Here is a 27,704-nt window from a genome sequence, read left to right as displayed (position 1 = left end):
CTGATTCCGGGTCGCGGGAGTTCACCTCCGCTCCCCTCCGCGGCGGCTCCGGCACCCCTCGGTGACAGCGGCTCCGGACTCGAGCCCCGGGGCCCGCTTCCCTCGCCGAGACCCGCGGGAGCCGGGACGCCCCTCGCCAGCCCCCGGCCGCGGAGCCACGCGTCCTGCCGCCGCCGCCGCCCTCGCCCTCCTCCTCCTCGCTCGGCCCCGGTCCCCCGCGGGCTCGGCCGGCCCGAGCTCGCCGCTGATGCCCGGAGCGCCGGCGGGCCCGGGGCTGCGCGGTCCGGCCGCCCGCCGGGGCCGGATGGGCCCGCCCGCCCCCTAGATGCGGCCGCTGCGGCGGCGTTGGCGGCGCCCGGTCCCGCTGCGGCTGCGCCCCGTGTCCCGCCGCGCCCCGGGCCCGCCTGCGCCCGCGGCGCGGCCACCGCCATGGACAAGATCCTGGAGGGCCTGGTGAGCTCCTCGCACCCGCTGCCCGTCAAGCGCGTGATCGTGCGCCGGGTGGTGGAGTCGGCCGAGCACTGGCTGGACCAGGCGCAGTGCGAGGCCATGTTCGAGCTGACCACCCGGCTCATCCTGGAGGGCCAGGACCCGTTCCAGCGGCAGGTGGGCCACCAGGTGCTGGAGGCCTACGCGCGCTACCACCGGCCCGAGTTCGAGGCCTTCTTCAGCAAGCCCTTCGTGCTGGGCCTGCTGCAGCGCGGCTACCACTCGCTGGGCCGGGCGGACGTGGCCATCCTGGACTACATCCACACGGGCCTGAAGCTGATCATGAGCTGCCCGTCCGTGCTCGACCTGTTCGGCGCGCTGCAGGTGGAGGTGCTGCGCCTGGTGTGCGAGCGGCCCGAGCCGCCGCTCTGCGCGCGCCTCTGCGACCTGCTGGGCGACTTCGGCCAGTGCGTGCCCAAGGGGAAGCCGGCCGTCACCTTCTGCCAGCAGCTGGTGCGCACCATCGGCCACTTCCAGTGCGCGTCGGGCCAGGAGAAGGAGCTGCGCGAGTACGTGGCGCAGGTGACCAAGGTGAGCGGGCTGCTGCAGAACATCTGGAAGGCCGAGCCCGCCACGCTGCTGCCCTCGCTGCAGGAGGTCTTCGCCAGCATCTCCTCCACCGGTGAGCCCGCCTTTTTTTTCCCTTGGCTTCGCGGTCCCGGTGGCCAGGGAGGAAGTTCAGTCCCCCACCCCCCCACCCCCAAAAGTAAATAAATAAATAAATGCATTCGGTGCATTGCGCCTTTGGCCCCAGACCTTTGGCCCCAAACCGGTTGCCTCATGGCCCCGGGGATGCCTGGGACGGGGGCCGGCGGCTTCCGGTGCCCGGCGGGTGCTGCCCGCTGACTCAGAGCGCCTGCCGGCCTGTCATCTCCTGCTAACGAGCGTGCCCACCACCCCCGCCGCCCGCCGCCGGGCCGCGCGGCTTTGATGAGGTTGGAGCATCCTCCCTCCCGAACGCTGGGAGGGCGGGGTGCTCGGGGTCTCCCTCCAGGCTCGGGCCAACCCCACCCCCCCACCACCCACGGGGAACTTTGCAGGGTGCCCGGCCGCGTGCCCCGCTCCTGCCGTCGTTAATTAAGCTGGTGTTTGAAGGGTGGGCGCGACGTTTGTTCGCGGCCCTCGGTGGGTGCCAGGTGGCATCGGGCGGGCCAGGGGAGCGGGTTCTGTCTCGGGGTGTTTGGCAGCATCCCGAGAACGGGGAGGCGGGTGCCAGCCGGGGCCCCCTCTCCCCTGGCACTCCTTGCCCCGGCTCGCGTGCGCCTGGTCCCCGCGGGCTGTTGGGAGGAGATGCCCAGCGCCGCCGTGTTTACTTCCTCCCCTTGGTCCCAGTCACCCTCCCTGGCGGTGGTTCAAGACCCAGCTTGGGAAGAGGGCGTCTCTGCCTTTCATCTGGGGCGCCGGCACTGGGCGTCTTAGCGAGCCACACGCCACGCGCGCCAGGTGAATTAAGCACATCGACTGACCGGGCGACCTGGCCACCCTAGCTGGTTTGCATTGCTCTTTTTGGACTCACAGCTCCCGGTGGGTGGAGCTGGGAGGTTCCCCCAGAACTCCCCCAGCTCTAGAGGAAAAGGGTGGGTTTACCTAATGATCTCAGGTTCCCTCATTTCCCCTTTATTTCCACTTCTTTAAAGATTTGTGTTGGTTTTTTTTTTAATCATCATTACAGCAACCTAATCGCTACTTTAATTGGCATTTACATCACCTTGGAGAATCTGAAAATAGACATGAACTACCTTACATTTCTTTTTAAAAAAAAATTGATTATAGTTGAGGCAGTATGGTTACAGTAGTGTCAGTAGCCTGGTTTACAGATACTTTTAAATTCATGATATTGATGTACAAAGATCCAGCCCACCACCAAACACCAAACTTGACCCCCTATCCTTAACGAGTTTCTTTCCTGACTTCTGGTTAGCAAATTAGTGTTTCAGCACAGAATAGGAAAGAATGTAGGGAAGTAAGGTCTGAACTAACTCAGATTTTCTCTTGCTTGGTGCTGTCTCCAGAGTGGGTCCTACTCTCTCCTGAGTGCCCCCCATCCCCCCTAGTCACCCCACCCTGTGTGGCGTCTCCCCCCACCAGGTGGATCCGGGCTGCTCAGCTTCTTCCCCTCCCGTCCTGTTTGCCCAGAAATTTTTTTAACCTCTTTTTTTTTTTCCTTTTTGGCTCATACCCCGCGATGCTCAGGTTACTACTGGTGGTGCTCAGGGGACCATATGGGATGCTGGGGATCGAACCCGGGGTTGGCCGCATACAAGGCAAATGCCCTACCTGCTGTGCTGTCGTTCCAGCCCCAGAAATTTTTTATGCAAACTTTTTACACAACTCCAGTATAGAGATGGTACATAAAATAGAAATGTTAAGTTGAACACTAGTTGATAACAAGTCCTCAATTTATTTTAAGACAAATTAGCCCTAGCCCACCCCCAAACCCCCATCCAGTGTCACAACCCCGCTTTGGGTCCTGACTGTGAGTTACTGGAGGTCGGCAGCTGCTTCCCGGTTGACACTCGGGATCCACGGGCTTAGTTGGTTTGGGCAAATAGTTGTCTCTCCATACTTCAGTTAACCTAAACTGTTCTCTGACGATCTAGATGCAGCGTATGAGCCTTCCGTGGCGTTGGCGAGCCTGGTGCAGCATATCCCTCTTCAGATGATCACGGTTCTGATCAGGAGCCTGACCACAGACCCCAATGTCAAAGACGCCAGCATGACCCAAGCTCTGTGCAGGTACCTCGCCACACTGTCTACGATTCCTGGGGAGTGTTATGTCGCTGCGTTTTGTGGGTAATGAATGATCGTAGAGAAACATGAAACTAAAGTTACAAAATCACGTACATAAGCACTTTCCAAATCTGATCGGAATGATTTATTTAACTTGGTATACACCATTGACAGACATCCCAGTAATTCACACATCTACTTTTTATTTGACTTTTTAAAATTCTAACACATATGTGAATGCGTACCCTCTTTATTTCTTTTGTTGATTTTTCTGTGTTTTTTGGGGGGCCCACCGCCATCAGTGCTCAAGGGTTACTCCTGACTGCACTCAGGAATTAACTCCTGGCAGTGTTCGGGGGACCCTATGGGATGCTGCTCTTCCCTACCTGCTGTACTATAGCTCTGGGCCTTTGTTGGTTTCATTATCATTTCTTTCAGTTACTTTCCTCTGGGCATTTTCCTTTTTTTTTTTTTTTCAAATCCCTAGCTAAGTAAATATTTTTACTTTTACCAGGATCTCTAGATAATACCCTTTCAATCTTTGTCTATCTGATGTGCATTCTTCTCCCCTGTGTATTTATTTGTTTCTGGGTTTTGAGCCACACCCAGCAATGCTCACAAGCAACTTCTTCCTGCATTCAGAAATTACTCCTGCCTGTGTTCAGGGGACCATATGGATGCCAGGGCGGCTGCTTGCGGCCACATGTCCTACCCACTGTACCACCTCCCGTCCCCCTAAACTTTCGTTTGGCTTTTGTGCCAAACTCAGGTGTGCTCATGGCTTGCTCCTGGTTTTGCACTCAGAAATTCCTCCTGGCCGGCTCTGAGGACCACCTGGGGTGCTGGGGATCGAACCCGTGTTGGCTGCAAGCAAGGCAAATGCTCTACCTGCAGTACTATCGTTCCACCCGCTCTTCTCCCCTATATTTAATAAGAGACAAAATCCTCATCTGAAAGTCATTTTCAGCATTTGAAAACTAATACTGCATGTCTTCTTTCATTGTTAATGTGACGTTACTCAATGAAAGTATCTTTCCTTTGTGAATAGCTAGACTTTTCTGATAACTCCTTATGTTTTTTATCTATAATTTTTTACTCCTGTGAGTATAAGCATAGTGTTATTTATTCTTAGCACTTCTGTGCTCTTATTTGTCATTTATTTATTCAAATTATGTTTGTTGAATACCTACCATCAGTGCCAGGCTGTGTTCAAAATATTCTTCTCATGGGAGCTTTCTAATTGGAGAGGTGATGACTAAGAACATCTTTCATTGAGTCCAAGATGTGTCCTGACTTTAGAGATGTTAAAATGTGGACGTGCACAGTCATTGGTGTGTCCTAGTTCAATTGACGGGACTTGCCTTGTCTCAAAATTATGCATCTTGAAATTGACCTTACTTTAGATTTGAAAAGTATTATTTCACGAGAGGGGCAGGAAACATTTGATTCCCCAGATAGTGTCTATTTACGGGCAGTGCCAAGTATCCGACCTAGACCCAAATACGTGCAAGCATGAGCCTGTCCTGAGCCACGACCCCAGCGTCAGTGTCAAATTAGTATCAGGGATTTGGTGTTAAGGTTTTCAAGTTCCTTATGTTTTGTTTTGCTTTGTTTTTAGCTTTTGAAAAAAAAAGTTTCATTTTTCAATGATAATTGAGTTCCTTCTCAGTCAACCACTATGCTAACATTTTGGGATCCAAAGATCCCCAGATATTTGAAAATAGAAAGCAAAGATGAAAATTACTGCTCTTAAGCTCTAGGGAAGGACATTCCATAAAAGTACATAAACTATAAGGACCGGAGCAATAGTATAGTGGGTTGGTTGTTTGCCTTGCCTTTGGCCAACCCCGTTCCATCCCTGGCACCCTACATGTCCCCTGATCCCGTCAGGAGTGAACCCTGAGCACAGAGCCAGGAGGAAGCCCTGACGATCACTGGGTATGGCCCCCCAAAAGAAAAAAAAAGTACATACGTTATCTCTCTATATTTTGTTAGAAGTTAAATTGGTATACCGGTAAAATGTCTTTGTAAGTCAAATAGTAACCAATACAGGGTGGATAAAATCCTGTCATTGATCATAAAAATGACTCAGCTGAGTTTTGGCAAATGCAGGTCCAATGAGCTGAAGCAAAACTGGATTATACTTATAGTGCACCAAAAAAAAAAAAAAAAAGATTGCATTTTATGCCAGCAGACCTCAGGTCAAATGACAGTTCTGCTGTTTATTATGTAACTGTTGATCTTTTAACTTTCCTTACCAGTTTGAGGACAGAAAACATGCCTTCTGTTATAGTCTCAGCACTGAACTAGCACCGGTTATTTAATAGACACCCGGATTTTTGGTGAATGATTTGTGCTACTCGTGACTTGAAATTTTTTTGTAAGTAGTTTGGATATAGGTACATGTGAGAGAAGGTAAAGAGTGATGGCGGCCTTCAGGGGAGATGAGGTGCTGAGGATCAAGCCCAGGTCCACTGCGTGCGAGGCAGGCACTGCACTTGCTGTACTATCGCCTCAGCTCCTCACACACTTTCTAAATGATTTACTAAAATCTTGCCATTTCAGAGGCCCATGAAGCGATTCATGTAGGTCTCCATCAGGTCTTAAATCTTTGGTCCCAGATAGTAGTCTCGGTGGGTAGGGTGCTTGCCTTGCTCATCGCCGACCCAGATTTGATCCCTGAGCACGAGGCTGTAATAAGCCCAGCGCACCACTCGGTGTGGCCAGGAAAAAACAAATCAACGAAAGCGTTGTACCTCAGTACCAGGATCCAACTGTATGTAGTGATTTCCTTACGATAGTTCTTAAGATTTCCTTTTCCTATATCATAAACAGTGCCTCAGTTCTCCCCATCCCGAAATTCAAGAGTAGTCTTCCACTTTCTGTTCCTTGAAGAGATTCCAAAACTTATCTGGTCCTTCTGCCCCCTTTTTAGGTAAAAACAACTTCCTCGCCTTTGGCATTGTTGAAGTGAACAGAAAGCTTCCCCCAGCTGCCCACGCATCCAGGCACCCCCCTCCGGCACCTTAGGGAAGCACCAGCATTAAGGAAAAACTTTCTGTTGTTTGTTTGGTTTTGGTTTTGGTTTTGGTTTTGGTTTCCTTTGTCTTGGGACCACACCCAGCAATACTGCTGTGGTGCTCTGTGCTCCGAAGTTACTCCTGGCTCAAGGGACCGTATGGGATGCCCAAGATCAAACCTGGGCCAGCTGCATGCAAGGCAGATGTCCTGCCCACGGTACCATCACTCAGGCCCCGGCTCAAAAACGTTTATGAAAATTAGCCAAAAAAGTATAGTCAGAAGGTGTAAAACATCCATCAGGGACTACTTTAATCATTTTACCATGGTTGTTGGAAGAAGATGGCCAGAAAAATAAGGAAAATCAAATGTGCTGAGGGAACAGCTGATGAAATATTAAAGGCAGCGACATTATCCTGTTCAATGTAGATCTGATGCAACAGTTACAAAAATAACCATATCAGTTGCAAACTTGGTGCCTTTATTTAATTTAGCGTATTTATTTTTGGTGTTTGGGCCCCACACGGTAGTTCTGTGGTGTTTCTCCTGACTGTGCTTGAGGGTCGCTCTCAGGGGTGCTCCGGTGATCACGGGGTCCCCCGCTGCTTCTCATGCGGGCAGTCTGTGGAGCTGTCCCTGGCCCAGGAGTCACTGCTGTTAATACGCTGGTTGCTCCTTTGAGCATTTGTATTTATATCTGGCATTTTGCATAGTCATGGTATTTATTGCTGTGGGTGTTGATAAAGAATGTTTGACTCTTCTGACTTCAGAGCAGTACTGTGAAATAAGCATGTTAGTGGAACGTGTAGTCGAAGAAACAGACACAGACCTCGGCTAGGTAACTTCTAAAAAGGATGAAGCGTGTTGTAAATTTAAATTGGTCAGTTTAAATTTGTAAGCTAAACCACTGACTTCAGAAACCTGATTTTCCCCCTTACTATTGTATTAGTTCATAATCTCAAAACTTGGAATACTAGATGAAATAATGTAAGTCTTATTAACCCTTGCAGAGTCCCTGTTTGTCTCTTCTCCAGGAAACTGGGTTTGTTTGTATCTGGGAAGAGAAACGCTCACTTGGGCAAAACAGGGCCTTTAACGGATACTGATACTTTCAGTGGCCTTCTACAATAAGCTCTTGAAGTTTGCTTTTCTTTTTTTTTGCGTACCTGATGTTTGCCAAGTTGGGGTACTGTCCCCTGGGGAAAGGAGGTGGGGTACCAGAATGATGAAGGGGGTCAAAAGCTGGAAGTTGGCAGGGGGGTGGTGCGGAATGTTTTGTGGGTTTTTTATTTGGTTGTTTGTTTTTAAAAGGGAAATGGGCGATATAAGCTTGGGAACCTCTGGAATAGTTGAATTTTGAAAGACGTTAAGAAAGTTTCTTGCAAACTGTCCTTAGATAGTCCGTATTGTATTGGACAGTGATCATCAGGAAGGAGAGGTCATAGTTAATATACATGTATCTTGGCTCAGATAACTCTTCTGGTTTTGTTTTGGGGCCACACCCAGCCATACTCAAGGGTCACTCCTGGCTCTGGCCTCGGGAATCACTCCTGGTATTGCTTGGGGAACCCTCTGGGATGCCTGAGATATGGCCTGGGCTTGGCCACATGCAAGGCACGCACCCCACCAGCCCTCAGATAACTCTCCTTGAACTGTTCTTAAATTCATCTAATGATTCCTTGATGCCCCTCTAGAGCAGAAATGTAAAACTTTGCACCTATATAGAATGAATTTATCTGAAGTTCTTTTATGTAAATAAGTTAATATTAAGAATGAGCCCCAAGGTATGGCTCCGCGATGGAGTGCCTGTTTGACGCATACGTAACCCCAAGTTCCAACCAACCCTGCACCAGAAACACACTTAACAGATGGAGAACTCCTTCAGTAGAAATGCAGTATGTTCATTTCTGGGTCGTGTCTAGATTCATTTCTAGGTCGTGCTTTTCACAGGCAACTTCAGTCCCAACAGGAGTGGTTTCCCAGCGGGCTTGTTCCTCACAGCCAGACAATGTCAAAAATATTTTTAATGCTGATAGTTTTGTTCCCTTCGATTTTCAGGATGATTGACTGGTTGTCCTGGCCGTTGGCTCAGCACGTGGACACGTGGGTGATCGCCCTCCTGAAAGGTCTGGCAGCTGTCCAGAAGTTCACTATTCTCATAGATGTTACTTTGCTGAAAATAGAACTGGTGAGTGGGAGTATATAAATCTATTCGAATGTACACATTTATCCATCTTTCTTTCTTTGTCCCTTTGTAGCATCTAATAGTGAGTATGTTCCTCCTTTGGGAATAATCTTGGATTATTAGAAGTTTAAAATGTTGTTAACTCATTAAAATGTTTCTGTTTTCAAGTAGTTGATATGCAAAAAGATATTCCTCTCATTTTTTCCTTGAATCTAGCTAATCAATTTTTCACTACCATTAATGTGCAAAACTATCTTTACACTTTCTCAGGTTGTTAAACCAAAAAAAATGAAACATTTAAGTTTTTCAGACCTTTCGTTTTCTGACCTGTCTGCAATGCTGGGCACAGTTGAATCACTCCCTCTTGAAGCTCATCACTCATCTCGTAACCAGGATGTCTTAGTTTTCTAGTTTTTGTCCTAACTCATTGGCTTCTTGGTTTCTGTTGGTAGATGTAACCCTAGAATATGTGGAATTCAGTCTGGAGGATTCAGTTCAATTCAGTCTGGAGGAGCACCAGGTTCAGCCCCCAGCACTGTGTGAGGTGTGACCCAGACCACCACTGGGTGGGACCCATACTCATTATTTTTAATATACTTTTTTATGTATTTATATATTTATTTATATACTATATATTATAGAGTATATATTTTATATATATTTATATATTATATATTTTTATATATAATAAAATAATACTCATTATTTTGATCCATACTCAGCTTGTTTTCTGGCTTCAACTCGTCCCTCAGGCCGAGGTGATGACTCACAGTACAGTGGGGAGTTCTGGGCTCACAGACCCCTTAGTTCTAGCTCAGCACACACTGTTCCCCGAGACTTCCCAAAATGATCCCTGAGTACCTCAGAGATGCCTCCCCCCAAAAAGAAAGAAAATCTCTACGTTAACAACTGCCAGGCTTCTTTCTATAGTCACTTACTCTCCATGAGCCCTGTGTTACATTGCCAGCTGTCTATTCCTGGATCTCATATAATTTATCTGCAGTGTAGCCCCTGAATTTTCCTCCCCAGGTGTGATATTCTGTGTCCTAATAAATGGCACCTTCACTTCCTCTGACCGAAAGCCTTAAAACTCTGCTGTCTGTCTCCTTTCCTTCCTTCTTCCCCCGTGTATTACAGAGCCTCGATATCCACCTTTCAGAGACATCCAGGGCTGAAACATAAGCAGTAGCTGAGGAGCTCCGGACTCAGCCCCCAGCACCGTGGGAGGTGTGGCCCGGAGCACCACTGGGTGTGACCCTAGAAGAAGTCCCCCCAACCTCCGCCCCCAAAAGATACAGGGCCAAGAGGTTCAGGCACCTGCCTAATGTCCAGCCAGTCTCTCTCCATCTCTGTCCCCTGGGTGTGACTCCCGAGCACAGAGCTGGGAGTAACTGCCAAACACCACTGGATGTGGCCCCAGACCCAAAGAAGTAAATAAACAGAATTGACCCAGACCCCCACAGCTTTCAGCCCAAGCATCCAAGCTGTCTTGACTCCTGCGTTGGTGCCCCAAGCCTCCTGCTGGATCTGGCCACGGCTGCAGTCACTACCTGAGTGTGGGTGTGGGGCGTCGCCAAGTAGTTGGCAGTTGTCACAGATGTCTGAACGTGGAACTGTCCCGACTTCATTCTGCATCAACCACAGACTGATTCCAGGGGGTTTCTGGCAACACTCCTATACATTTCTCAGACAAAAAGTGGCTTAAGTAGAGAAATCGTAAAAAGCTATGATCTACATAGTAAACCCGGCAAGATCACAGATTTTTGTTTGTTTGTTTGGGGGCCACACCCAGTGATGCGCAGGGTTACTCCTGGCTCTGCAGTCAGGAATCACTCCTGGCGGTGCTCAGGGGACCGTATGGGATGCCAGGATGGAACCCAGGTCTGCCACAGTAAGCCGTACCCACTGTACTATCTCTCTGGCCCCGGATCTGAGATGTTTTTGTGCCCCAGGACTTTGAACAGTGCTGAGCTCATTAGCAGGTGCTTATCGATAGGCGTTGAATGAGTAATGAACCAGGGAGCTGTACACCGCATGTACATGATTTGACAAGGTTTTACTTGTTCGTGGCATTGTGTTGGTTATGACTCTGAGTTCATTTAAACTCTGTGATTATGTCCCTCATCCATTTTCTTCCCTGGAGTTTAATGAGATCTGTTATGACAAAAGTTTTCCTGGAGGAAGAAGAATATTCATAGAAGTCATTGTGGCCCTGGGGAAGTAAGCACTGATTGGGTTGGTGGTTTCCTGCTCTCACAGTGGCTGTCTTGTCTTCTTTTGAAGGTTTTTAATCGACTTTGGTTTCCTCTTGTGAGACCTGGTGCTCTTGCAGTTCTTTCTCACATGCTGCTTAGTTTTCAGCATTCTCCTGAGGCTTTCCATTTGGTAAGTTATGACACACCGTTCTGCACTGAAAAATCTTGCTATAAGTTTTTAGATTAATATTGAGTCACCTTTGTAGTCAGTTAAAAAAAATTGCAAGTTAGTCCTAAATATGACTCGTCATAAAACTATGACTCCGGAGAAAACTGAGCATGTAGAATTTCCCTCCAGAGAATGTATTTTTCAGAATGTGTGAGTCTGATTAAAACTGTTCCACTTGAAGCCACTAAGGCAAGTGAATCTACTGCTCTCCATGAGAGATGCCCCGTGTCAGTGGCACCAATGGGTGCCAGCTACACCTGTGAACAGTGTAGGAAAAAATGGTAGAAAACCACTGTCAGGGGTGGGATTTGGGATTTGGTGAGCATGAAACAGTCTTATGCATGCAGCCAGAGTTCTCACTGCTCCTTTTTTTTTTTCAACACATCTCGTTGGCTCCACATAAAAATAAGTCCAGAGTCCCAGAAGTCCTGCCACTTTTAACCAACACCAGCATCACTAGTCTTTAGCCCTGGGGGGGTGGGGGGAGGGCATGTGTTATTTGGTTGGTTGGTTTTGGTTTGGTTTTTGTTTGGGGGGGGGGGGCTACACCTGACAGTGCTCAGGGGTTATTCCTGGCCGCACTAAGGACTCACCCCTGGCAGTGCTCAGAGGACCAAATGGGGTGCCGTGGATCAAAGCCAGCTTGGCCGCGTGCAAGGCAAGGACCTTACCTGCTATACGGTTGCTCCAGCCCCTGAATCACTAGCTTTGTTTGATTTGACTTGAGTTGTTTGATGGTCAGTTATTGCAGGTGATAAAAGAATGCTTTTTTTTGGAGACCTGTTTATCTGTCGTAAGCATCCCAGAAATTTAACAGAGCTTTATAGAGTAGAAACTTATTACCACACAGCTGTAGTATCAATTTCTTATGAATACTGACTGACCCACCACATCCAAATTCAGAGGAGATTCTGCTAAAGTACAGAGTTTTAGGTGCTGATTTTTAACTAAAAATAGAACTACCCTCAGGAAAGTAAAGCTTCACAGATACGCTATTCGGTGCCTCATTTCCATTTATGGAAAACACCAGCATCTTAAGTTCTGCAATAAGGAAGTCTTGCAAATAAGTAATTACATTATATGTGAGCACTTAGGTTGAGTGATCTTTGCTGTTAATTGCCGTAATTGGTGAATTTGAACATCAGTTAATGGCCTTATTTTGGTTACAGAAACAAAATCAAACTTTAGCTTATTAATAGATCTTCCAAGTAGAAACTCTTCCAGAGTGAAAACGTTTGTTTTGTCCCTGTCTTTGGGCACTTTAAAGAAAGGCTCTTCAAGGAAAGATTTATTTTCAGAACTTTAGAGGAGACTCCCTGACTGAATCATTCCTTCTGCTGTTAGATACTTTTCACAATGACACATTCCTTAGACTCTAGTTGGTCACTTAAGCGACATGCTCCACCTATTTCTTTCTTCACAGTTTTTAAAAAAAAAAAAATGGAAAACATCCCACCTCGTGTTACTTTTCTTCTGTTGTTGAAAAAGTAATTGAAGTACCATTGTTGGCTGTGAAAGCTTTTACTGAAATAAATGCAGTTTATTTAAGGAATAGTTAGATCTAAAATTGAAAATGATGGGGCTGAGGGTATGGACCCAGGTATGCCTGCTACTCAATTAAAACTTAACTTGGGCATTTAGTTCTCTTGAAGTAGTCAAGGCTGTTTAGAACTCTTAACTCGGCAAGGATTCATCTTAGCGGGTTACTCAGGATGGACAAGAATCTGTGATCACTTGCTCCCGAGTATTTTAAAACAAACCAAGATTGATGTTATCATATGTGAGATACTGAGTTGCTTTTCTTGTATTTTTATATATAGAAAAATTATTTTTAAAGCTATGGCAGATGGTAGTAAGAAAAGAAAAAATAAACAACTTCTAATTAAAGGTTTTATATATTTCCTTAAATGGCAACTTTAGTTTACTAGGTATCGTAACACTGTTGACAGACACATAGATTTATTCAATCAAAAATCAACTTTTTAAATTGTTTAGAACTAAAACGTATTGAAACTCTAGCACAAAGTAGAATGGTTATGGGGATACTATTTAAGAATGTAATTTTTTAAATTTTTTGAAATGTTTTCCAATGTAGACAAACCACAAATCAATCCAATTACTGATGCCCATGTTAAAACTACAGATTACTCAGAACTTTATTCTCACCTTGAGTTAACAACACTCCAAGAATGTACTAGAAATAGAACATTTGTTACTATCATATAAGTATAAATGTGTGGTATCATAATTAGGTGGAATAGGCATAGCACTGAATTAATGAAATTGACTTTTTGGAAGGCAGCTATGCTAACCACTATCCCTCCAAAGCAGCATGGAATTGACTGTCACTGTCACTGTCCTCCCGTTGTTCATCGATTTGCTCGAGCGGGCCCAGCAATGTCTCCATTGTGAGACTTGTTACTGTGTTTGGCATATTGAATACATCACGGGTAGCTTGCCAGGCCTTGCCGTGCGTACCTTGTTTTATTTTCCTGGTAACCTCTGACAAACGTGATAACCCAGTAACCCAATTTTTTATTTATAGATGTAATAATTTATTATTTAAAATTATTATATAAAATAACATTGTACTTATCAATACTAATATCTTGCTTTATTTTCTTGGTAACAAACATGATGACCCAACACTGCTTTTTTTATTTATAGTTGGAATAATTTATTATCTATTCTTATAAAATAACATTGTGCTTATCAATACTGCTTGTATTCTACATACTTATGAACAATAATTAGATTTTCCTCTTTAACTCAAATTCCTTAAAAATAATAGAAATATTAGATCTGTTTATTTTTCGACCCATCACCTCATTTTGTATGTGGGGATTATTGTTAGTAAGAATTTTTAGAACATTAGCGCGCATCCCTAAACTAATCTAAAAGAAAAATAATCCCATAACTGAGCTGTAATTTTAGTAACAAGCAAAAAGTTATTTCTAAGACTTAGTTGAGGTAGATTTTCTGTACAGCATATATAGAATTCTTTCAAGTGAAAAGTATAAATTTCACACTAGATGGAGCTCTTAAGCCAATTCTAAATTTATCGTTTAAAAGCTTGGTCCTGATGTAGGATTTAGTAAATGGAATAGCCCTGATTTTTTTTTCTTTTTTTTTTTAATCATATGAATAGAAGTTACAAGGGCCCTGATTTTCCCCACCCCCCACCCCCCACTCAAGGCGTTTTTTTAAAATGGTACCACTGGGCTGGTGAGAAGGTGCAGTAGTAAAGCGTGAGACCTGGTTTTGGTCCCCAGCATTGGAAAAACAAAAAATAGAGAGTTTATTGCCGATTTCTGTAAATTGGGAAATGTCTTTATTCTCTCGGTCTCTGTAGGTGGTTCCCCACGTGGTTAATTTGGTTCATTCCTTCCGAAGCGATGGCCTGTCCTCCAGCACCGCCTTCCTGGTGCAGCTGACCGAACTGGTCCACTGCATGATGTATCATTACTCTGGATTTCCAGACCTCTATGAACCTATTCTGGAAGCAATAAAGGTACGAAAATAAAAATAGTTGCGTCAATATTTGCAAAACGACAGATTAGGATAGGCTAGGCTAGGCTAGGCTAGGCTAGACTGGAGGGATAGCACAGCAGGTAGGGCGTTTGCCTTGCACTTGGCCGACCCTAGTTCGATTCCTCTACCCCTCTCGGAGAGCCCAGCAAGCTACCAAGACTATCCCACCCACACGGCAAAGCCTGGCAAGCTACCCGTGATTTATTGGATATACCAAACACAGTAACAAGAAGTCTCACGATGGAGACGTTACTGGGCCCACTCGAGCAACTCGATGAACAACAGGAGGACAGTGACAGTGACAGTGACAGGTGAATGTGGGATAAGCATTCTTAGAACCAACTCTTCATACTCTTATGGTAAAAAGCTTTTTTTCTGCGGGGAGGGGGGAGGGCAGAGAGTGGAGAAATGCCATTAGAATCAAGGGCTGACCCCAGTTCAATCACCAGCATTGTATTTGGTTCCCCGGATATCATCAGGAGTGACCCTGGGGTACCGCCAAGCCACCCACCCACCCAGAAAAGAAAATGTATTTATGTTTGCCATCTGTTTGGTTATCTGATGATTGGTTGGCTGCCACCAGTGATTACAGAGCTAAAGGGGAAAATGAAAGGCTAGATACCAATGGGAGAAATTTCTTCATGGTGCTAATTTAGCAAAAATCATTTATATTTTTAAACTGGTTTTGTCTTTCGTAATCCATAGGATTTTCCTAAGCCCAGTGAAGAGAAGATTAAATTGATTCTCAATCAAAGTGCCTGGACTTCTCAATCAAATTCTTTGGCATCTTGCTTATCTAGACTTTCTGGAAAATCTGAAACTGGAAAAACTGGTCTTATTAACCTCGGAAATACGTGTTATATGAACAGTGTTATACAAGCATTGTTTATGGCCACTGAGTAAGTTTAAACTCGGACCTTTTCTTTTCACCTGTAGATACGGAGACATACTGATGAGCTGTCAGGTGATGGGGTTGTCTTCAGAGTGTTAACCATTTCACAGAACTGATATCTTCAGGAGTGGTGTTGCTTCCAGTCCTCCGGAACAAAGTTAAAATATTAACTTATATAATTTGGCATTTATTACATTCAGAATGTCACTCTCAAATTACTGACTTAATATTTACTAGTATAACATAAAGATTGACTAAGTATATTCCTTTGTACTATCTCTCTGCCCGTGTGTTATTTTGGTCTTTATAGCAATTTTTAAAAAAAAAAATTTATTAGAGGCACCGTGGCTTGCAGTACTATTAATGACAGATAGGGTTTCGTGCCTGGAAAATTCCAGCACACTTACACCCACTCCCCACCCCCCCAGGCTGTAGTACCTTTTTCTCATCCTGTGCGAGAACCCCAGTCGTTCAGGCACTTTTATTTACTTGAAGCCACTTTTCATAATGATATGCCATGAGGAAATAGCATGCCATTATCAAAAGCCACTTCAAGCAAAAACTTTATTTCTGTATGTTGTACGACTGTATAAAATACTGATTAAGAAGAACACAGTTATGCTTTGTTGCGCAATTTTTTTTCTCCATTCACTCTAACTGTGGTATGTTTCGATGGCGGTATGTTTTTCATTTCATGCAGACTTGAAGGAATGGAAAAGTTGCTTACTCAAGTTATTAATAGCAGCCTATTTCTAAGCACTGATCCAGGGCTGGAGCGATAGCACAGCGGGTAGGGTGTTTGCCGTGCACGTGGCCAACCCAGGTTCGATTCCTGCCTCCCTCTCGGAGAGCCCGGCAAGTTGCCGAGAGTATCCCACCCGCACGGCAGAGCCTGGCAAGCTCCCCGTGGCATATTTGATATGCCAAACACAGTAACAACAAGTCTGATAACAGAGATGTTACTGGTGCCCGCTCGAGCGAATCTATGAACAGCAGGAGGACAGTGCTACAATGCCACCATCCAGAAATAGGAATGAGGGGTCAGAAAGCTCCTCCAAGGCGCCTGCCATGCACATAGCCCAGCCCCGTTAGGTCCCCAGCACTGCGGATGTTCTCTCCAGCACCTCCAGACTCATTCCTGAGCAGAACCAGGATTGGTCGGTCTCTGGGCACTACCAGGTATGGTCCGTCCACCCGTGCCACAGGCATGTCATGTCACACCCCACCCCTGTACCAACACCCCTCCAGAAAAATAATGAAAAAGAAAGAAAAGCACTTAGGTTATTTCCATCAGAAATAGCTATTACGCCAGGAGTGTTTTACTTCTATTTCTTCTTTCTTCACTGCATTGTACATAGTGATAGGTGAAGGGCCCAAGGTTAGTGAAGACAATAAGCTCTTTACTGTTGTGCAAGGGTCACACCTAGTATTACCCAGGGGGCCTCCAAGGCAACACCCAGTGACTCCTTGGGATTTGTGGTACGCGAGACCAAAGCGGATCAGACACATTCAGGGCAGGTTCCTCACCCCTGTACTGTCTCTCCGCCCCTGATAATATGTTCTTGGACTAACTCTTTTACTTGTTTTTTTTGTTGTTGTTGTTGTTGCTGTTGCTTTTTTAAATAGTGGAGTTCATGCCCAATTCAATCAGCTAATCAGTGGCTGAGTAAATAGCAGTATTCCTACATTTAAAAAAAAAAGCTTATAAGTGCACGTGTGTTTTCTATGTATATACACAGTCTTTATATTTTATTCTCTTTGCAGTTTCAGGAGACAAGTATTATCTTTAAATTTAAATGGGTGCAATTCATTAATGAAAAAGCTCCAGCATCTTTTTGCATTTTTGGCTCATACCCAGGTGAGTGTGTTTTTGGTACGTGTATGTTGACTTCGTTGTTGCCATCTTTGAACTTCACGGAATGTGGTGAACGTTTTTAGCTGATGAGGGAATAGGGGTGTCTCTACCCGCACATCTAGGTCATCAGCAAGTGCTAAGGAGGGCCTCTGAAATGCAAGGGTACCGGGATATGCCCTGGGTTTTAATTTCTTTAATAGTTACAGATCAAAAACTAATAGATGGGAGTAAGTTGTCACTCCGCAGAGTCCCCTTGAAAGATGCTCTGTGTGGTCTGTGGTTACCTCTAGAGACGCACAAGGGGCGCATTGTTTAAGTTTTGAGCAGTGATACCAATATATATTATTTACAAATAACGCATTGTTATTTTCTGGGTTTTTCTGATTTTCGTGATTTCATAGAAGTCAAAAAGAGGTGACAGTTGGAGGCAATAGAAGATTTTAATCGATGAGATTGAGTTGATGGAAATATCTTATTTCCTACTACAAATGGGGAAGTAATCTTGATTATAACTTCTTGAGAAAAAGGGTGATGATTATGGTCTATGAGTAATGAAAGAGATAAGAGATAGTTTTATAGTTCGCAGGGGGAAATGCAGTTATGAAGTTAACGTCGCAAGATACAGGGAAATGCAGATCTTCCTTCTAAGTCCTGAGCTTAATTTCCTACTAAACTCACTTAGGTATTTGCTTCATCACTAATCTAAATTCACTGTATACTGTGCATAATACATATATATAGGTATATTTGTCCGTATAAGTATATGTTGCATAAGCTATGTTAACTTGACATGAGAGAGAGTGCTAGTCCTGGTACTAAGAATCAGGCCTGTAACCCTCTGCTGTTAATTTCGGATGATATGATTAAAAGTTGCCTGATTTACGTCTAATTTTACCTGCCCTCTTGTTTGACCCTTTTTAGTCGAGGTTAAATGTGTTGCGTTCTTCAGTAATCCACATTAAACATTATAAATTCAGGAGGCCGGAGCAATAGTACAGTGGGTAAGGCATTTGCGTTGTACGTGGCTGACCGACCAGGTTCAATCCCCAGCATCCCATCTGGTCCCCCTGAGCACTGCCAGCACGGTAATTTTTGAGTACAGAGCCAGGAGTACCCTGAGCATCGCCAGGCATGACCCAAAAGCAAAAAAGAAAAAAAAATTAATAAATAAAAGACATTCTAAATTCAGATTTCCGTTGTTTGGTTTATAAAGGTGTGAGAGTCACTTTGTCATTGTATTTTCTCTTTGGTATCAGAGAGAAGCCTACGCGCCGCGAATATTCTTCGAGGCTTCCAGACCGCCATGGTTCACCCCCAGGTCCCAGCAGGACTGCTCTGAGTACCTCAGGTTTCTACTGGACAGGTGAAAAGTATTTGTATCCTGATGGTCTGGGTTGTGCCCTTCCGTTCCAGGTTTATTTTTGTGGAACTTTTTTTTGACCTTTGGAATTATTTTCATTTATTTTATGTTACCAGTTTCTTTTGTTTTTCATTTGGATTCCTTTTTGGATTTTCTGGCTTTCGACAGCTTATTCACAGAGCGGTGTGGTAGGGGCTGGAGTGATCAGACAGCAGATAGGATGCTTGCCTCGAACCCGTGTTGGATCCCTGACATCCCGTGTGGCCCCTGAGCACTGTGGGGTGTGCACTCTCTTCCCTCCCCTTCCCCCGGAGGGAAAAAGGGTATGGTACACAGAACCCTAGGGGTTCCCATATACTTGGGCCACATCTTCCTTTTCCCAACTCCGTGCCAACTATATATATATATACAGTTGAGGTTAGATAGCACAGCGGGTAGGGCATTCGCCTTACAAGCGGCCAACATGGCCGACCCGAGTTCGATTCCTCCGCCCCTCTTGGAGAGCCCGGCAAGCTACCGAGAGTATTCGATATGCCAGACACAGTAACAACAAAGTTTCCAATGGAGACATTACTGGGCCCACTCGAGCAAATTGATGATCAACGGGAGGGCCTTTACTTTTACTTACTTCTAAATCAACATTCCACAGTAGATTGAATGGATAGCAGATATTATGACCCAGCTGGCTCTTACTAAGCCATATTCTTTAAATACTTACAAAATGTAAAACAAGACCATTCTTCTCACTAAAACTTTTGGGTAGTGGACCCCTGAGCACTCAGGAGTAAGCCCGGAGCACAGCCAGGTAGGACCCAGACCCTGCCCTACCCCCTCACACCACACCCTGCCCCCTAGTGGAGAAAAGATCTTTCTGCTTCTCCTTGCTGACTTCCTTCTGTTGTTTAACTAGTAAATTCAGTGGAACTCGGCAAATGGAATTTCTGTCTTCCATTCAACTAAGGAAATAGGTGGAGTGGCAAAGGTCATGAAAGTCACCCCATATAGGTAGTTCTATCCTGGTAAGTGCTATAAAACAGTAGGTTGGGGCTGGAGCGATAGCATAGTGGGTAGGGCATTTGCCTTGCATGCGGCCGACCTGGGTTTGATTCCCAGTATCCCACATGGTCCCCCGAGCACCGCCAGGAGTCATTCCTGAGTGCATGAGCCAGGAGTAACCCCTGTGCATCACCGGGTTTCACCCAAAAAGCAAAAAAAAAAAAAAAAAAAGCGAAAAAGAAAAAACAGTAGGATGAAGCAAACGAAATGAGAATCGACCCTAAGAGCCCTTAACCTCTCTGTGTTCTATCCTTCCTTTTGATTAAAAGAAGAAAAGCTTTGTTTTTATTTATTTTTTAAATTCTGCACCGTATTGGATTAAGTAATCGTAACACTTGGGTGATTGCACTGCCGCGGCTGTTCCTGAGTAGAAAGGGAGGGATGGAGGGATGACGCGGCTCTAACGCTCTGCTCGCCCGCAGGCTGCACGAGGAGGAGAAGGTCCTGAAGGCTCAGTCTCCGCCCAGCCTTCCCGACAGCCTGGAGTTGGGCGAGACCTCCTTACAAGAGGTCGCCAGCAAGGCCGCCCTCCTCCCCGAGACCCCCGGGCCCGCTGACGCTGAGAAGACCCTGATAGAAAGGATGTTTGTGGGAAAGCTGCGAACGCACATATGTTGTTTGAACTGCCGGAGTACCTCACAGAAGGTGGAAGCTTTCACGGACCTCTCCCTTGCCTTCTGCCCTTCCTCTGCCGTGGAGAACTTGTCTTTCCCCGAGCCGGCGGCGTCCCTGAGTCCACAGTACACGATGGACGGTGAGCGGATGCAGGCCAGCGTGGCCGGTGCCCCCGAAGACCTGGGCATCTTCGACGTGGAGACGGCGGCCTTCGTGTGCGACCCGGCTCTGAGCGACAGCCTGCTGGGCAGCCCTGCCCGCGACCTGCCCGACCCCGACCCCGCCTCTGACCCCCGCCCGGCCAGCAAGATCCTGGCGACGAAGGATGTACCTCAGAAACCCGGAGGGGAAACCCCGCCTTCAGTAACCGACTTACTAAATTATTTTTTGGCTCCTGAAATTCTTACTGGTGACAACCAATATTACTGCGAAAACTGTGCCTCTCTCCAAAATGCCGAGAAAACCATGCAGATCACCGAGGAACCCGAGTACCTTATTCTCACTCTCCTGAGGTTTTCCTATGATCAGAAGTACCACGTGCGGAGGAAAATCTTAGACAACGTGTCCCTGCCGCTGCTCCTCGAGTTGCCAGTGAAAAGAACTTCTTCCCTGTCTTCCCTGGCCGAGAGCTGGTCTCTGGATGTCGACTTCACCGACATCAGCGAGAACCTCGCCAAAAAGCTGAAGCCTTCGGGGACGGATGACAGCTGCTGCCCCAAGCTGGTGCCCTATCTCCTGAGCTCCGTGGTGGTGCACTCGGGCATCTCCTCCGAGAGCGGGCATTACTACTCCTACGCCAGGAACGTCACGGGGACGGAGCCCGCGGCGTGCCAGATGTGCCACCCGTCGGACAGCCTGGCCTTCGCACCCGCCCAGGCCCACCTGCTGGGCGAACAGAGCCCCGGCCCCGTGATCGAGCAGGACCTAGAAAACAACGACGTGTCAAAGGAGTGGTTCTTGTTTAATGACAGCAGGGTGACGTTCACTTCCTTTCAGTCAGTCCAGAAAATCACGAGCAGGTTTCCAAAGGATACAGCTTACGTGCTTTTGTATAAAAAACAGAATCTCACGAACAGTTTAGGGGACAATAATTCAGCCAGTGGACTCTGGGTAAATGGAGACCCACCTCTGCAGAAAGAACTTATGGATGCAATTACAAAAGACAATAAACTGTATTTACAGGTAAGTCAAACATAAAAGGCTTCGGCATTGGTGGAGAATATCTAAGCATTTGACAGGTGATTCGGTGAATGCCCTAAATCCAACTTCTGCGTTTTCAGCAGTAACTGAAATGTCTTATAGAGTGGAGTGGAAATTCTGAAATTTTTTGAGTCGAGTTTTTATGAATTGTGTTCACTTGTATAATAAAATTGTCTTTATTTTCTAATGTTATAAATTAATGAAAAATCATCCTACCAGTGCACTATTTGAAGACCTTATGTGTTTTTAATTATAAGAGATGTGATGATAAAATCATGCTGTACAGAAATGAAGAGGTCTTCATGCAATGAAAATATCTTCCACTTCCAACGTAAACAACTTTAGGTATTTTGATGGACTTTCTATGACTGTTTTGAGGGTTATAGATAAAAGCCATGAGAAAGGGTAAGTTTAAGGATATTTGTAGTCTGTGAAAATGAACAGTAAAACCAAGGAGATGATAGAACAGTAAGTAAACAAAAGTCATGGAATAAAGGAAAACTTCCCATGAGTTACCACTTGGCAACAAGTTGGTAATCTTATTTCTTTACAGTTAATACCAATCTAGGTGATGTTTGTTTGCTGTGAACCTGCTAGCTGGCCATCCACATAAAGAGCCAAAAGTACATTACAGATGAATATAGATATATTAATTCGTGTGACTTGATGAGCTTAAGTAAATTCCTAAAATGTCCCAGAAATTTACAACCCCCCTGAAAGATACAGATAGAATGAGAGAAGAAATGGATGGGGAAGTACTGTTTTATACAAGGCTCGGACCGGAATTGAGACTGGTAGGATGCCTCTCAAGTGTGAGGCCCTCACACTCAATTCCCAGCAACACAAAGAAAATTTTTAAATAAAACACTCTGAGTTGCTGGAGCGGTAGTACAGCGGTAGGGCATTTGCCTTGCACGCGGCCAGCCCGGCTGACCCGGGTTCGATTTCTCCGCCACTCTTGGAGAGCCTGACAAGCTACCAAGAGTATCTCGCCTGCACCGAAAAGCCTGGCAAGCTACCCGTGGTGTATTCCATATGCCATACACAGTAACAACAAGTCTCACAGTGGAGACATTACTGGGCCCACCCAGCAAATCGACGAACAACGGGAGGACAGTGCTATAGTGCTATTCTGTGTGCCTGAGGAATAGTGCAGAGGTAGTAATGTACCGTGCATTATGGCCACCCCTGCAATTCCCGTTCAGTTCCCGGCATCCCATGTGATCCCCCTAGCACCACCAGGAGTAATTCCTGAGTAACGTCTAATTATTGCTCAAACCTCTGCCACACACACCGAAACAATTTTTTTTTAAATAATAAAATACTCAGACCTGGAAAGATGCTGTAACAGGTAGGGCACTTGCCATGCACACGGCTGCCCTGGGTTTAATCCCCAGCTCCCCATATGGTCCCCTGGGCACTGCTGGGTGTGAAATTTTAAAGTGGTAGACCCAGTACTTGATGGACGCAAGTCACTGCTAACAATTCTACCCTCCAGTCAAGGAGGCAGCAGAGGAAAGCAACCATGTCCCTGCTAGATGCCACGTAGGCACCAGCTACGGGTCGCCCTGATTCCTGAAGGTCGGAGTGATAGACACTGGAATAGAAATGTCCTGTCCTAGAAAATAGAGAACAGAGGACCCAGTGCAATCTTGATTTTAGGAAATAAGTAAATTGTTTATTTGCAGTTGGCTGTCAGTGGTATTTATCAGGGAAGAGGCATGGTTTTTGGAAAGATGAATATCTAATTTCTGTGATTCCAGTACTGTAAGCTCTTACAACCATAGCAACCAGTTAAGCTGCTACCTCCCTTTAAATGACTTTCTAGCTTAGCTGTCATAATGTACCCCATCACATCCTAGTTTTACAATATTTGAATGTGACAGCCGTGCTTTCCATGATGTTTTAAGATCCTTACATCACTATGAAGGGAAAGGTATTCTGTGTTTTGTAAATTCAGGTTTTTAATGTTGCACAGTTGTTCTCAATTGCACTTTAAATCTCAGATTGCAACTTAATCTAAAAGATGTTTCCAAATTGGTCTGAGAGATGTATGTACCTGTATTAAGTCTGTTAAAATTTCATTACCAGGTGTTTTTTCTTAAGTTGCAATAAACGACTCAGGAATGTACATATATTTAGGTTTCCTACTTTTTTTGTTGTTTATTTGTTTTGGTTTTGAGCCACACCAAACTGCTTCTGGTTCTGCACATTTAAACCTGAGCATCAAACAGCCAGACCTGCACTGCTCAGGGATCATTCATGCTGGGCTCGTGGGACCTATATGTGGTGCCAGTGATTGAACCGGGGCTGGCCAGGTGCAAGTGCCCAGCCCACTGTGCCTTTTCATAGTACAGTGATGTCATCGGCAGGGTTTGGAATTGGGAGCTTCCTCATACATTTACCCCATTCACTTTGGTTTTGGGGTTGTTTTTTGTTGTTGTTTTGTTTTGTTGTTGTTGTTGCTTTTTGGGTCACACCCAGTGGTACAAGGGGTTACTCCTGGCTCCGCACTCAGGAATCACCCCTGCCGGTGCTCGGGGAACCACATGGGACTCCGGGAATCGAACCCGAGTCAGTGCCATGCAAGGCAAACGCCCTACCCACTGTGCCATCACTCCAGCCCCAACCCATTCACTTTGGATTCATAGTTTGTGTAAGAGACTGTTATGGCTTCCCTATTTCACTGGTGAGCACTTCGCATAATGCATCTCTGCAACATAGTACCTATGTCCAAAGAACTAAAATGAACGGGTTTTTTCCTACTTTTATCCATTAAGCTTCTGATTTGGCTTCTCCACTGACCATGTTTATATAAATATTTAAGAAGGAAAAGAAGAATATCACTCTTTTGGAAATTGTATTGAAATAAGCTTCGTCTCAGAAGCAATAGAGTTATCGGAAATTGTATTGAAATAAGCTTCGTCTCAGAAGCAATAGAGTTATCCTTTTTTTGCATTTTGATGTAAAGGTAAAGGCCCTCCCGTTGATCGTCGATTTGCTCGAGCGGGCCCAGTAACGTCTCCATTGGAGACCTTGTTGTTACTGTGTTTGGCATATCCAATACCTCAAGGGGAGCTTACCAGGCTCTGCGGTGCATTTTGATATACACTGTATATATTTTATTTCCTTAACAATTGTTGGGAGGAACTTTGTGCTTAACAAAGTTCAATTACATTTTATCGTTTTGTTTCTGTTTTGGAGTCATGCCCAGCGATGCTCAGGGCTGACTCCTGGCTCTGCACTCAGGAATCACTCCTGGCAGCTCAGGGTACCATGTGGGATGTCAGGGATCGAACCCTGCTGGGCTACCTGTAAGGCAAACACCCTATTCACTGTACTATTGCTCCAGCCCCAGAGTTAACTGTCTTTTGAACAGCTCTTCCAGCCGATGACATCTAACAAGTTCAGAGTAATATTGTTACCTGTGACCCTGAGACATTTTTTAAAGGAAACTGACCTCACTTGAAAATTAACCCGGGCCAGAATGCTGTGTTTTCTCCCAAGGAGAAGTGGTAGTTTTAGAATCCAGTTCACAGCTTGGCAGGTGAAGGGGCCATGTTTATTTGTTCTCTTTGGAATTTAGTGCCTAATGTGTTTTAAGCTAAGATTACCAGTATTTAGTCATTATCTAAATAATACCAGGCACATGGATGAATACGTCTGGTTTCTGATAAAAAAAAAAAAAGTTACAATATTATTGAATTTAGGCCACCCCCCTCCCCTGATGGGGAGTTTCTTTTCCTTCCCTTTCTAATTACCAATAAGCCTTTCTATTTCAGAAAAAAAAGTTCTAATAGGTGCCGGAGTGATAATATGGCAGGGAGGGCGTTTGCCTTGCACTGCTGCCGACCAGTTTAATCCCTGGCATCACATATGGTCCCCCAAGCACCAAGTAGAGTAATTCCTGAGTGCAGAGCCAAGTAACCCCTGAGCATAGCTGGGTGTGACCCAAAAAGCAAAAAAAAAAAAAAAATTCTAGTCATCTCTTAGGGAAAAATTTGTAATGCTACTTAAGAAAATAAACTCCAAACCCTTTTTTTTCCCCCATCCACTTTTCCCGAGCACTTGCAGGGGTCACCTTGGTATATTTGGGGAAGATTCATGTGGTCTATATTTTTTGTGTCTTAAGTTTTGCAGGGGTCTGGAGCAATAGCACAGCGGGTAGGGTGTTTGCCTTGCACTCCTCCAACCCGGGTTCGATTCTCAGCATCCCATATGGTCCCCCAAGCAGCACCACCAGGAGTAATTCCTGAGTGCACGAGCCAGGAGTGATCCCTGTGCATCGCTGGGTGTGACCCAAAAAGAAAAGGGAAAAAAAAAAAACAGATTTGCAGGATGCTTCTGAAAGAAGGTGATGCCAGCTTTTAAGTAGTCACATAGATGATAGCCCTCTCCGTTGCGTTTTGACTTTTAATTTCATCCAAGTTCCTTTTCCTCGCAGGAGCAAGAGTTGAACGCGCGGGCCCGGGCCCTGCAAGCCGCATCTGCCTCCTGCTCCTTCCGGCCCAACGGATTCGACGACAACGACCCGCCGGGAAGCTGTGGACCGAGTGGGGGCGGTGGGGGCGGTGGCTTCAACGCCGTGGGCAGGCTGGTGTTTTGATCCGAACTGCACTGATACGAGATAGCCAATACTGTGACGGTTCAAACGTCAGACTGTAACGAATATCAGACCTACCCTTTATTTTTTTTTTCTTTCCATTAGACCCTTCTACTTTGAAGAAAACACACTCAGCGCTTGTTTTGATTTTCTTGACAATACATTTATTAACAAAACGTGCATCATGGGGAAAAAAAAAATCTACCTCTTAAAATTCCATTTGCTTTTATAGTTTAGACATGCTCGACCAAAAATTGTCAGAGGAAAATGAAAAGTGTACCTGGTCCCTAATTAAGCTGCATTAAATTTAGTAGACGCATTTAAATGTTCTTTAATCCTTGGTTTTACTTAACAAAAAGGTAAAGTTTGTTTAGTATCCTTTGTAGAATTGATGTTAAAAGTGGTAGAAATACTGTGGTAATTTTTTTTAAGAAAAAAAAAAGGAAGAATGCTTTGTTTCCAATGTAGTTACCTGATTACTAAGTTCCAATCCTTGAAAATACTAGAGATGATACAGTCTCTTCTGAAGGCAATAATAGTTTCTCAAGCTCTCGGACTTTTCAGGGTTTTATTTCTTGCTGTCTTCAGCATCACTGTATCTGCGTTTCAAGAACAAATGTTTTTTTAAAAGGATTATTTATACATACGTGCTGACTTGATCTTAAGAGTGCATGATTCTGTAGAAACGACATTTTTACCTAAGAATTGCTAACTTTGTAGTGTTTCTAATTGTTTAAGGATCTTGAATTTCTATTTCAGGGAGTATATCTTCTGTGTGTTTGGAAGGAGGTGAGTTCTGTATGTGCCTTGCAGTACTGTAATTCAAAAAATAGGAATCTTTGGCTGCGGAAAAGCTTCTTTTTTTTTTTTAATGAAATGTTAGGAAGTAATTTTTGTGCTAACATGAACATTATAACTTTTTGAGAGGTATTAGATTTTCTTGAAGTAAAATCTGATGGCTCTAAATCAATAATTGTGATTATTTTTAACTTTTGGATGAATTCAGAAGTGAACCTGATCGGGGGAAAAAAAAAATCTTTGATTTTATTACTTGATCCTCCAAATATTAAACATCGATCACATATTTTCAGAGGTACGTTTGGTTGTTTTCCTTAGTTTGTTTTTTGTTTTCATTGGAGTTTGCACAGTTATTTCGGAGTTCAGATAAAGTGTTAAAGTGCAGGACCTGCCATCCTGCGTTTTCAGAAACGGGAAACAAATGCCTCCTCCCGGGACTTGATTATACAATGGTCTGGAGTTATCCTCACCACCACCACCCCGCCCCACCCCCACCCCCCAAGCCCCAGCGGGCTTCTTTCCCTAAACATTGAACTTACCGTACGCCATCATACATTGTTCGAAGATTGGCCTTTATTTATTTTGAAAACATTTTATGGAAAGAATGTTCCTTAGTAATTTGGGGGTTATCTTTTTTCCCAAGCTTTCGGCAGCTGAAACAGAACTCCCCTGTCCTCATTCCACTCCCTCCCACCCCTAACCTGTTTCCAGCCCCAAAGAAGATTAGGAAAACCGGTGGATTAATTGAAAACTGAAAATAGTTTGCAGAATTGAAAGTCAACTCCCTGCAAACACAGTAGCCAGTGACATTCTCTGGCTTGCCTCTGGATCTTTTTGTTTGTTTTGTGAGGCCAGGCCTGCCTCTGCCTCAGGGGTCACTCCTGGCTCACTCAAGGTGCTGGGGCTCAAACCAGGTTCGGCTGTGTGCAAGGCAAACCCCCTCCCCAC

General features: G+C 45.2%; 1 protein-coding gene across 1 annotated transcript; it reads left to right on the top strand.

Moving 5' to 3' along the window:
• Positions 1–391: 391 nt before the first annotated feature.
• USP38 (ubiquitin specific peptidase 38) lies at positions 392–27,048 on the top strand. The gene is made up of 10 exons (XM_056119034.1): positions 392–1,111; positions 3,090–3,225; positions 8,296–8,425; positions 10,706–10,807; positions 14,199–14,357; positions 15,083–15,276; positions 17,034–17,127; positions 18,381–18,487; positions 19,963–21,337; positions 25,800–27,048. Exons 1-10 carry the CDS (start codon positions 430–432, stop codon positions 25,959–25,961), a joined length of 3,141 nt encoding a protein of 1,046 aa, XP_055975009.1. The 5' UTR covers positions 392–429; the 3' UTR covers positions 25,962–27,048.
• The last annotated feature ends 656 nt before the right edge of the window (positions 27,049–27,704 follow it).

This window comes from Sorex fumeus, unplaced genomic scaffold, assembly GCF_029834395.1.
Source record: "Sorex fumeus unplaced genomic scaffold, SorFum_2.1 ptg000039l, whole genome shotgun sequence".
Lineage (NCBI taxonomy): Eukaryota > Metazoa > Chordata > Mammalia > Eulipotyphla > Soricidae > Sorex > Sorex fumeus.
Note: the sequence above shows the minus strand (reverse complement) of the source record. Positions and strands in the feature narration are given on the sequence as shown.

What these genes read in the sequence shown, in the direction of transcription:
- USP38 (XM_056119034.1), top strand. Translation starts at nt 430, where the DNA reads ATGGACAAGATCCTGGAGGGCCTGGTGAGCTCCTCGCACCCGCTGCCC. An exon ending in GCATTGTTTATGGCCACTGA is followed by an intron (nt 15,277 to 17,033) that starts GTAAGTTTAAAC and finishes TTCTCTTTGCAG; the next exon opens with TTTCAGGAGACAAGTATTAT. An exon ending in CTCAGGTTTCTACTGGACAG is followed by an intron (nt 18,488 to 19,962) that starts GTGAAAAGTATT and finishes GCTCGCCCGCAG; the next exon opens with GCTGCACGAGGAGGAGAAGG.